This window comes from Durio zibethinus, chromosome 1 (assembly GCF_047325235.1).
Source record: "Durio zibethinus cultivar Kanyao isolate XHJ-2024 chromosome 1, ASM4732523v1, whole genome shotgun sequence".
Lineage (NCBI taxonomy): Eukaryota > Viridiplantae > Streptophyta > Magnoliopsida > Malvales > Malvaceae > Durio > Durio zibethinus.
This window is the reverse complement of record NC_143162.1, coordinates 2,219,113-2,231,290: the sequence shown is the minus strand read 5'-3', so window position 1 is coordinate 2,231,290 and position 12,178 is coordinate 2,219,113. Positions and strand designations below refer to the sequence as shown.

General features: G+C 33.1%; 1 protein-coding gene across 2 annotated transcripts; it reads left to right on the top strand.

Annotated features, from left to right (window-relative positions):
- Positions 1-545: 545 nt before the first annotated feature.
- Positions 546-6,928, top strand: LOC111294882 (C18orf8). Of its 2 annotated transcripts, none has more exons than XM_089758240.1 (15): positions 546-648; positions 842-911; positions 1,111-1,224; positions 1,364-1,425; positions 1,526-1,752; positions 1,845-2,104; positions 3,082-3,235; positions 3,564-3,673; positions 3,761-3,848; positions 3,947-4,282; positions 4,355-4,429; positions 4,519-5,132; positions 5,701-5,809; positions 5,943-6,122; positions 6,539-6,928. In XM_089758240.1, exons 5-15 carry the CDS (start codon positions 1,585-1,587, stop codon positions 6,713-6,715), a joined length of 2,271 nt encoding a protein of 756 aa, XP_089614366.1. In that variant the 5' UTR covers positions 546-648; positions 842-911; positions 1,111-1,224; positions 1,364-1,425; positions 1,526-1,584; the 3' UTR covers positions 6,716-6,928. The 2 variants fall into 2 exon arrangements, with proteins under 2 accessions (XP_089614366.1, XP_089614361.1); XM_089758235.1 differs by having other exon boundaries at positions 1,523-1,752.
- Positions 6,929-12,178: the final 5,250 nt, after the last annotated feature.

Genomic DNA, 12,178 nt, shown 5'->3' with positions numbered 1-12,178 from the left:
AAAAGGGTTTTTTAAAACTCTTCTAAAATTTCTCTCACGGTAACTTCACATGCTTCATCATAAAGTATAAATTTTTTAAATGTCATTTTATTTAACTATATTATATTTTTTTAACCTTACACTAACACGACCCGCATTTTAGATCCGAAACCCGCGCATATTCATGACCCGATCAGTGCTAATTTTAAATGGTTTTAGATACGTTCAATTGAGTTTCTGAAAACCGGTCCCACTTTGTATTACATTACGAGGCAGGGATTTATTTCTCAAAGCCTAACACATAAGCGGGGGGAATCGTAGACGGTAAGCACATTGCATTGGCGGATGGTCACTAATCACGATCACCGTAGCCCTTTTTTTTTTATTCATTTTTTGTTCTCACTTCATCATAGCCGCTGGTCTCGCGCCTCCAAGCATGGTTAACGTTCTACTGTTCTAGCGGGACGAGTCCTTTTACCTTCCCTTAATTCGTCATACAAAGACCGTTAGTTGTACTCGTAACTCGCTGCAACTATTAAAAAAACAATTCTTTAGTTTCGATCAATAGCAGGAAAGAAAAAAAAAAAAAAAAGAACAAAAAACGAGAGCACTAGAATTTTATTCCCTGAGTGAATCTCACAAAAAAAAGATAGATGTTGAATTGCTCAGGTATTTTCTCTTTTCTCTCTTCGATTCTGCTCACTAGCCATTTGGATTTGATTTTTTTTTCTAATTTTTTTATCAATTTAATTGAAAACCCTAATTTCATTAATTCGTGTACAATTCTAACTCCATCGTTAATTCAATTTTTTGAGAATTATGATATTTTATATTCACTTTTTTAATCCTTTCCCCTTTTCAGAGCTGTGGATATGAAAGAAAAGAACGCTATCTCTCCACTTAGGCGCATTTTAGTGAATTGTACGGCAGAGGTTAGGCGATCCTAGTTTTTCTCTGTGATTTAGTACTATTCAATTGAAATTTTGGACCTATCTTATTAGAATTATGTTTTAAATTTATGTAAGTAATTTAGGTTGAAAATAAATAAACAAAAATGTGATTTCAGAAAGGCATTTTCTTGAACCTGCTGTTAATTCTGCTTGCGCTTTGCTCATTGTTTCCACAAAAAAGTCGTCTTTGCAGGCGAAAGAATATGGGGCCTGTGTTGCAGCTAAAGTTCCAGAAGTTGAACGTGATATGTGTTTGAAAGAATTTCTTGCACTAAAGACTTGCATGCAGAATACGGTATCCATATTCTAGGATTTCTTTCATTGAATGAAAAAAATATATTGTACTGCATAATCCGGTGACAAAGATTTTAGCTTTTTATCTCTTGAAAATGCTATGCCTAACATTAATGTTTTCTCCTTTTTTTGGTTTGTAGCTCCGGAGAAAAGTTTAATTTTTGTAGCCTTGAAGGAAGTTGTTTGATATTTGTATAAGACGGTAAATCCAATGAACTTTTTCTTTTACTCTTTGATGCTAGACTTTAAGCACTGATCCATTCTTGCTATTGTGTGCATACTATCCTTTGGTGCTTTAGTAGTGTTATTATCTCCAGCAATTTGGGTTTTGAGGTTTAAAACTTAACATAACATTGGGAAAATGGCTGGAAAAGCATCAAGCTCGCAAGCCAGTGTTGGTGGATTAGGATCCGGTGCTTTATCACATGTTTTCATACAATATCCCCCCCTTCGTTGCAACATTCCTGGATCAAGAGGTTTCTATTACGATGATGGAAATAAGTTGCTAATCTCTTCTACATCTGATCAGGTTTTATAGTTCTGAAGTTGAATAGTGTGCTTGAATTTTGTTTGATCTTGGTAGTTCCATATTTTACATTTTCTATTTGCCTTTCTACACAGCTCGTTTCGTGGAAAACTGCTCTGTTTTCTCCTCTTGTTGTCCCTATCACTGATTCAATAAGCGAAGGGCCTATCTGCTCCATCCGGTTTTCTCTAGATGAAAAGCTTATAGCAGTGCAACGATCCAACATTTTAATACAATTTTGGCATAGAGAAACAGGGGAAACTTTCACTCACAAGTGCAAATCCGAGTCAGAGAGTATACTGGGGTTTTTCTGGACAGATTGTCCGTCATGTGATATTGTTGTTGTAAAGACCAGGTAGGCAGAGGATTCCTGTCTGTTTTATGTGTATACTGGGTAATGATTTTGTTGTTGTGAATATCTTAAGCCGTGATATTTTGTGTAAGAATTCATCTTCATCCAAAGTATGATATTTTTGACGAGGAATCATATATATCAATGTTATGCTGCAGCTGAATGCTTACTTCACTTTCACTTGGATGTCTAACATATAAAATTTCCATGGTTATAATATTTACAAGAAATTTTGATTTGCCAACCGACTTGATAATTACTTTTTCCTCTCTCTACAAGAGGAGCACTGCAGCATAAGCTTTAGGATCTCTGTCCAAATCCCACCCCACCCTTACCACTCAAACTAAGCCCAAGTGGGAACTTAGGGTTACCTACTATTTTGGCATGCATCAAAAAGATGTTATTATCACCTAATGCACATAATTTTATCCTATCCTAATTTCTATTTTAGCATTGGATAGACTTTTTCAGGCCATACAACTAGGCAATGTGCATTTTCTATTGCTATTGAGGCTTGGAACTGTACTTTTTTTGGCTCCATGACCAAAGACTGAAGTAATAAATATGAAAAAGAGAAAGGAAAACCATTAACATTTCAGGAAGCATTTGTTTTTAGACATTTTGTATTAGTTCCTCTGGGAAAGGGAACAACGTATGTTACTTATTTTCGGGGAGATATTGCTCTGGCATGTATCCTTATTAAGCAGCAATACCTAAGGCCAGAATCAACAATCTTCATTATGTTTTATACTGTTAAATTTAATTTATCAGCTTAAATTCATTGTTCATCCACCATCATCTAGTCAACCTCACAAGATTTGCAATCATTTTTGCCCTTGTTAGTGAGTAATAGTAGTCCTTCCTTGACTCTTTTGAGTTATGTTGTATAGACTTATTTTTATTTTTCCTCTTCATGTTTCTACTTTCTTGGCACCAAAGATTTAATGTCTTCAATTCACTGAAATGGAATTTAATCACAGTGGGTTGGACTTGTTTGCTTATGATTATGCCTCAAAGTCACTTGTCTTGGTGGAGACAAGGAAATTGAATGTTAGTTGGTATGTCTACACGCACGAGAGCAGATTGGTTCTACTTGCTTCAGGAATGCAGTGCAAGACATTCAATGGATTTCAGGTAGCTATGAGCTTTACTATTTAATCAATGTTATAGCAATCCTCTTAGATTTAGTCTCCACTTTGGCTAGGCTATGTTTGCTCTATGCAAGAAAATAAAGTTATAAATTGGTCTTGAAGGCTAAATGAGAGAAAATGGTCTAAAAACGAAATTGTTCATCTATTAAAATGGGCATGAATATGTAGCATTAAAGTGAGTGGTGATTCCCATCTGAAAGGGATCCTGTTATTGTAGTTCCTTTTTGCCTTAAATGGACAGTACAGACAAATGGTAATCCTCTTTGTCCTCAATTTCATTAATTTGACAAGTTGCTACCTCTTCTGTTCAGCTTTCATCTGCTGGGATTATTCGATTGCCAAAGTTTGAGATGGTAATGGCTAAATCTGAAGCTAACAGTAAACCTGTCCTTGCTTCTGAAGATGTCTATATTGTCACTGTGTATGTTTCTTTTGTCTATTTTTGATAATACACCAAATTCTTTGCTAAATTATTTTTATATTAATATCTTTTTATCTACTTTGACAGCTATGGGAGAATATACTGCTTGCAAGTTGATAGAGTTGCAATGGTACTGCACTCATATCGGTTTTACCGCGATGCTATTATCCAACAGGTAAGTGTTACTCAAAACTCCCTCTAATTCATTTCTGGTGCAGGCTTTATTCAATTTGTTTTGTGTCTGAATCCTAACCATATTCATTCTCTTTGCAGGGTTCATTACCGATTTATTCAAACAAGGTTGCTGTGAGTGTGGTTGATAATGTTCTGCTTGTGCACCAAGTGGATGCAAAGGTTGTTATACTCTATGACATATTTGCAGATTCTCGAGCTCCCATATCTGCCCCACTTCCTGTACTGTGGAGGGGTTTCCCAAGGTCCAATATTTCTACGTCTCGACCTAGCAGCAAAGAAAGTGAAAGTTCAGAGGCCTCTAATACAATTGATCATGAAGCAATTATTTATGGAGATGACTGGACCTTTTTGGTTCCTGATCTTATTTGTGATGTTGCTAATAAACTTTTATGGAAGATCCACTTAGACTTGGAGGCAAGTCTTGTTGGTCGTACTTTGTTATTTTGTAAGGTTCTTGTTATGATTGCCCCCTTTTTCTCCTTGCAGGCAATTTCTGCTAGTAGCTCAGAAGTTCCATCAGTATTGGAATTCTTGCAAAGACGAAAGTTGGAAGCCAACAAGGTCATTTCTCAGCTCTCTTTCTCTTTCCACAATGAAGGGCAATGTAGTCATTACTGAATGTTAAGTATATATTCTTTCTGCTATTTCAGGCTAAACAGCTATCATTGGAAATTACACAAACAGTGATTCTAGAACACAGACCTGTGACCATGGTTGCCAAGGCAATGGATGTATTAGTCGCCTCATATTCCCACTCTCTTAAAACTGGCAGTTATTTCAAGGGAATAAAGACTGAGAGGAATCCCTCTAGTGTGTCAAATGTGAGTGGCCCAGGGCAAGGCATAGATGTATTTGCCAGCAGAACAGATGGACTTGGAAAATCTATCCAACATGAATCTGCTTCCAGAGTCAACAGTGTATCCTTCAGTAAGCCTTCAACTTATTCGTCTTCAGAGACTGAGGATAATTCCAGCGTTGAAGCATTGAAAATCCGCCCAAATGATACTCAATTTGTTGCTGGTAAAGTGGATATGGGTGCTGAAAGTTGTACCACTGAAGCTCAGCCATCATCCTTCCCATCTCAACTTCCAGGTCCTAGTAATAATCCGTTAAATGCTAGTGTTTCTGAGCAGCAGGAGTCTCAGCTCAGTTCACCTGCAATTTCACCTGATGAGATGTATAAATTTGTCTTTGCTCCTATTGAGGAAGAGATGGTTGGAGAGCCTTCTTATCTGGTTGCCATCATTCTTGAGTTTTTTCGAAGGTATGCCAATTATTAGAAGTGGTTTAGGACTCTGCTGTGTAACAATTCTAAAGGATTCTTAAAATGGGCTAGAATCTTATAAAGAACCATATTCTGGATAAATGCACAAATCTCCCCATCGTGGATTGACATTTTTTAATCACGTTTTCTTAGCCATATATTTTACTCATGTTAATTATTTTCTGCTTGTCTTGAGGAAGCCCTTGGCCTGCCCTTCAACCGAGGAGCAGTGAAATTTGTATGGCCTTATCCAAGTCTTTAGAAGTATATAATAGATTTATCAAATAAAGTCTAACAAAACATAGCTAACACTAAATTTATGTAAGTTATAGTGATGTTTTGGAAACTAAAGAAAAGGAAAAGAAGAAAAAAATCTTTTGGCATAATTGTGTCAGAAGGAGGTTAAAGAAAATAAATGCATGATCTAGCAAATATACCAACCAGGGCCAAATCACTTTACTTATTTACCTACTGATAGAATGCATGGTTATGGTACACTCTATGGGAATGGAAGGGTAAGTTTGGTTTGTACCTTTTTCCATGAAATCTTATTCATTCCTCTGTGCAGTGCTAATTTGGAAAAGGTCAAAGTGCATCCAAATCTATATGTGTTAACTATTCAACTATTGGCCCGTAGCGAGCGATATGCAGAACTGGGTTTGTTCATCATAAACAAGGTTTTCAAGTCTCTTTTACCTTCACAATAAATGTTCCTTGCAAAAGAATGAAAAGTTATCTATATGTTTTTTGGCTGGATTGATATGTCAATTTTGTTTTTAATTATTTAAGAGTTTAAATTCTTTTGTACAGGTTATCGAGCCCTCAAAAGAAGTTGCTCTACAGCTGCTAGAGTCAGGTCGTCAAAATTTTCAAATTAGGAAGCTGGGCTCAGATATGCTGAGACAGCTTTCTTTACATCATGATTATGTGTTGTTACTTGTGCAAGATGGATATTATCTTGAAGCTTTACGTTATGTTCGGAAGCATAAGGTAATCCTTTATTAGATAATTGCAGTGGAAAATAAGTTAGTATGTTATTTATTAATCTAAATGCCAGTTTTGTGAATCCAGAACCGGCTTCATGATATTTGTTCATTCAGGCATGATTATTAAAGTTTTCTGAGATCTGTAGGCTTTATGACATGGAAAAGCAACCTTTTCTTGTTTCATCAAAATGTTGGTAAACTTTGCTTTATGTTTATTGTTTTCTGTTTTCAGATTGTCCATGTGTAACTATGCATGTTTCGAACATTAGGTTGTTGCCTAATTTTTACTTGTTTGAAATTGCTGGCAAAAGATAGGTATTTGATGGCATTTCACCAAATGCTGGATGGTTGTGTTCAGCTGTTAGTTTGGTTTGATTAAGTTTGAAGATTTAGTAACAGGGATATTTTTAAACTGTTTAGGTCACTACCATTCGGCCCTCGTTATTTCTTGAAGCAGCATTTACCTCCAGTGACTCACAACATCTGGCTGCAGTTTTGAGATTCTTTTCGGATTTTATTCCTGGCTTTCGGAGCACTTCAGATTTCTTTACGTACTACAACATTCTCAGTGAGATGAACTCTTCGGTAGCTGCTTGAGATCCAATAAAAAGATGACAACCATGTAATCGCCAGTCATAATTTTACCCATGCTATCTGCAAGTTAATTTTGATCACATCTCAATAAAAGCATGCCAACTATCCAAATCTGATGGCTGTAGAACGTTTAAATGAACAGTTGAAGTATCATACTTTTCTTAATTTATATTAAGGGAAAAGAAGCAGAAGAAGTATCATACTTTACTTAATTTACATTCCTTTTTTTCCCACTTCTGACGAATGATGTTTGCTGATCACTTTGATTACCTTTTCATGTCCAGACTTTTGTTTGTAGGACTTTTTAGAGACACAACAACAGGAAAAATTCCAGAGTTTCTACAGAACTTGAAAACAATAATCAGTTGTTTCAATTAGGTGTTTTACGGTACTCCCCTTTTCCCCTTTCAGTTGATTTATGCATCATCTAGAGTTCTTTTACAAGTATAATAATTCAGCATTAACACATGAACATGGACGAGCTTGCATGGACAGATACCTCCATTGCTTTCTGTTTTTTCAGCTTAGGAATTTGCTTGCTCTTAGACTAGGAGGAAAGGGGTTTCTTGCTTTTCCTCTCTTGACTCGCATTAGTTATTATTTGGTGCTTCTCCTTTGAATGGAAATCACATGTCTTCCACTTTTGCAATTGGTTTCTTTACTTTCTTGGATTCCAAGCAGTGGCAAATCTGTATGCTTGATTTTTCCAGCCTAACTACTCTTTTTTTTCTTTCAAGGAGAAGCTTTTTGCCCTTTATTCTCGTTGCTTTTCCTCTTTACATCTCTACTCATCCAGGGAAGCTTCTATCTGATTCCTTCTTCCATGGGTCAAATGTCATTGAGTTCAGTTCTTGTGTCAAATCTTGACTCAAAATTTCATTCAAAGCTTAGCCACCTAACCCATGAATGAAAGACAGCTTTGGGTCACTTGATGGACAAGGGTCGAACCTTGGACCACTGATGAAGTCAATCATGTTTCATGGTTGGTTACCCATCATAACCAAAACAACCCCGTGCACTGGCAGCTGCCTGCCTTATTCTTCCACAAAATCTTAACATTCTATTTATTTCAATAATTGCTATCAAACTTTTGGACGATTTATAATTTCCTAATCAAAAGGTAATAGCGATGAACAAATAAAAGTAGTACATTGTCTTTTACATCTCTGCACTTGCTGCCCTTTTCCGACACAAATTTTTTTTTTATAAAATTTTATATGGTAGTTGGTTTTACATCATTATAACTGCAAGTTTCTTATTGCGAAATTTTATCAAGAAATTGGCCCATTGTAAAAGATGGTAATTTATTTTGAACTTAAACATAAAATTTAATATCTTTGACTGATTAAAAGAAAAAAAAAAAAAAAAAGCAAGCGTGAACAAAACGATTTGAAGTCTACCATGGAATTTTGGTGCATCAGCCATTAAGCCTTGGAGTTGTAGGCATTTATTTTTCAATTAAAAAAATTAATTTATTTTTCAATGAATTATGAGTGAACTTTTTTATTAATTCGTTTGACAATTTAAAATTGAAAATTTTATATAAATAAATCAATTGTTAAACAATATAATTTTAATCAAAACAAGAAAATAAATATACCATTTTGTTACTAATTTTCTTTTTTAATGATGGCTTTCATGAGTTTGCATGTGTTTGCATGCTAAGGTGGTTTGATTTAGATCGATGTTAGGTCTTTGATAAAGATAGACGTTATTCCATTTTATTGAATTTTTTTTTCTTTTATGATTTATGCAAGTCTTACCTACGAACTTTCATTTTTATAACATTGAAATGGATATAGTTTGACAATGACCATTTGGCTATTATTTTTCTTTTTTAATTAGCGTGAATGGGGGTTCAACTAATTTGAACAAAAATATATGTATAAATTATTGATTCAAATTTCTAATTTGAACAAAGTTATATTTATAAATTATTGATTCAAATATTTAAATATAATTAAAAAACTAATATTAAATAATTCAAAGATGTAGATTTTTTATATATCCAACTTAATCACTTTTTTTTTATCTCAATATTAATAGAAAAATTATCAAATACATTGGTAATGAAATTTTTTAATTCCACAAGTAAAGTTAAAATGATAACACATACCTTTTAATATATATTTAAAAAATAAAAAATTAAATTAAAAGAGTGACATTTGTGTTACCGTCCTAATTTTATTTGTATAATTAAAAAATTTCACTATTAATATATTAAATAATTTCTTAAAAGATAAGTTATTAATAAGGTTTTAACTTATCACTTACATCAAGTCAGAAAATATTATTACATTTTGCATGGAATTGTTTTTTTTTTTTTTCTCAATTTTTTGGTAAATGAATCTTACTTCGCATAAACATTGTCACTAATGCTAAAAAAAATTATTCATTTACATTAATTTTTTTTTTATAAAGAAGATTGTAATTTGGATATAAGAAAAAAAAAAGATTGGCATTTGTTAGGATTTAAATTTTAAATATAATAATTACATAAATCAATTAAATTAAATTTCAAATTCTTTAAACTTTTGTTCATATATATAATTTTTAAAATCTCATGTGCTTAATTATCTTTCAACGTAATTTTAAAAAATTATGTGGACTAGTAAGCAAGAATTGGATTTTTTTAGGTAATAAAAGTACAAATTATCCAAAAAAAAAAATTTTGGATTTTGAATGTCATGAACCAAGTATATATGAAGAATAATAGCATTGTTTTCTATTGATTTCATAATGGAAGGCAATTTTCAGTTAATTATTACTATCTTTATTATTATCTATTTGAATATTGCATACCAATGATGAATAAAAAAAATCAATGTTTACAATAATAAATCATGTGTATGCTTATGACTGAGTCAGTCCCACTAGCAGATCAATTCCACTTGCCTTAAGCAATTGTTAACATCATTAACAATCTTTTTTATCAACATGTATCCCACATTTGAAGGTAAGTGCAAATTAAGAAATCTCTAATTAATATTAATAATTATAAATATATTATAGACATCCAATTTGGTCTAAGCTCGGATTAATAGGACCTGACCCAAATGAGTAATCCCAATTCGATTTTTATTTTGTATTATTTTTATTTTTATTTTTTTTCTTTTGTATTTTATGTATTTTATTATTTATGTATTAATATATGTATATCTTTATTTATTTATTTATTTTTATTTGTTAATATTTATATGTATTTTATTTATATAGTTATATATTTATTATTATATTATTATTTATTTATTTTTTTATATCTTGTAATATTTTTTGGATTTATCTTATTTTATTTTTAATTATTTGTTAATTTTTTTTTATTTTTTTCGTTTATCTGATTCTTATTTTTTTTCTTTTTTGGGGCTGTGATTAAAGGTTGAAGAATCTTACTGTGAATGGAGATTCAATCAGAAGAGTCCAGATTGGATTCAAAGATTGAATCCCCGTCCAAAGAGGAATTGTGATTGATTAGGAACTCCTGATCAATACTTATAAAAAGGATCCTCTGGAACAAAAGCAAGACACAAAAAAAACAGTGAGTAAAGCTACTGATTTGAGAGAAAAGGGACGTATAGAAAGTTAAGAAAAGGTTTAGAAGGGTTCTGGGAATTAGCAAAATTTTTTTGAAGATTTTTGGCTTTTTTTTTCTGGGAATTTCTGGAAAATTCCAGATTTCGGTTGAATTTTCCGGTGAAAGTTACGTTTTCCAACAAAAATTTCAGCCAATCTTGAAGTTTTCGACGAGCTGCCCAGTTTTCGACGAAAAATCTCATAAACCGACGAACTTCCGACGAAAAACCCAGATTCTGACGAAAAATCTCAGAATCTGGTGAATATTCAACTGGAGTTCTTCAGCCGTTTAGAGAGAAGCGAGAGAAAAAGAAAAGAAGAGAGAGAGAAGAGAAGAGCGTTCTGTCGAAAAACAGAGGGAAGAGCCTTATATACCCTCCCAAAACGACGTCATTTTGGCCTTAAGTGACCCAGAAGATCCATGCGTTTTGTCGAGATCCGACCCGACCCGAGCGTCGACCCGCGTCCTGACCCATGCGTGTATCCCCCTCCGAGCCGATAGTCGTGCCGAGCCGGGTTTTCAAGCCGCTTCTCTGAGCCATTTTCTCTTCCTTGAGCCGAGCCGAACCGTATACCGAGCCGCTCCAGGTTTTTTTTTTATTTTATTTTATTTATTTATTTTATTTATTAGATTATGTTTAGTTAATATTCTTTTTATCTTTATTTTATTTTTTTATTTTTGTTTTACTTTTCTTTATTTTATTTTTTTATTTTCATTTTTATTTTATTTTATTATTCAATTTTCTTTAAATAAAAATAAAAAATATATATTTTTGGGAAAAAGTTGAAAGTATCAATTTTTCTTAAAAAAAAATTTCAAAAAAAGGTTTTTTTGAGGAAAAGTTGAAAGTATCAATTTTCTTTAAAAATAAAATTTCAAAAAAAAAAGTGTTTTTTTTTAGGAAAAGTTGAAAGTATCAATTTTCCTTGAAAATCAAAATTTTCAAAAAAATATTTTTTGGGGAAAAATTGAAAGTATCAATTTTTCTTAAAAAATAAATTTCAAAAAATCATTTTTTGGAAAAAAGTTGAAAGTATCAATTTTTCCTGCACAAGAACAATCATCATTTCTTTCTTTTTTATTTTGATTTTGATTTTGATTTTTTTTTAAATAATCCGACAACGGAGCCTCTGCAAGTGAAACAATAGTTTTTCTTGCATACTCTTGAGGTGAGGGAATTTTTTTAATTTTCTGCTAAAAGTATTAGAGTCAATTGAGAATAATTTCTAATAATTAATTACTTGGTCAAATTTTAAGGCTCATTGGATAACATAAATTCAGCTGGTACCATCTTTTGATGGGCGTTGTGAGGGTGCTATAACCTTCCTCACACGTAACCGAACTCTCGAACCTTGTTCTGGTTAGTAGACTTGAACCTATTGTTTTAGGGATCCTTAAACTTAGGTGTTCCCTCAAAGGATAGATTCTTTAGGTGGTCAATTGCACCTAGATAAAAAAGATTGGTGACGACTCCCAAAAGTCAATGTCTAGCGATAGATCCCCGGATCTAGACGTTATGATAGCTTGGCGACTCCACTGGGGACTTTGAGAGTCAGGCCAGCAAATAATTTGTGTTATCCAAAAGCCTAATAAAATTGAACCCTTTTGTATATATGTATTATTATTCATTCATGTTTATTTACTTTATTAATTATGTCATTCATGTGCATGTGCATAACATGAGCTCTATACCCGAGCTCCGTCCCTCTAGGAGGGAGTAAAGTACCTATTGCTTTCGTGAGGTCTAATGCCTCCGCAGTGGCTAGCGAAATACTCCCACTCAAATTGAACCTTTTTTGCTTGTAACCTGTAATGGGTGAGGATGAGGGTGCCTTACTAGTCTGTGATGGACAAGGATGTAAGGAACAATTTGAGGACCTTTAGACTTTGACCCT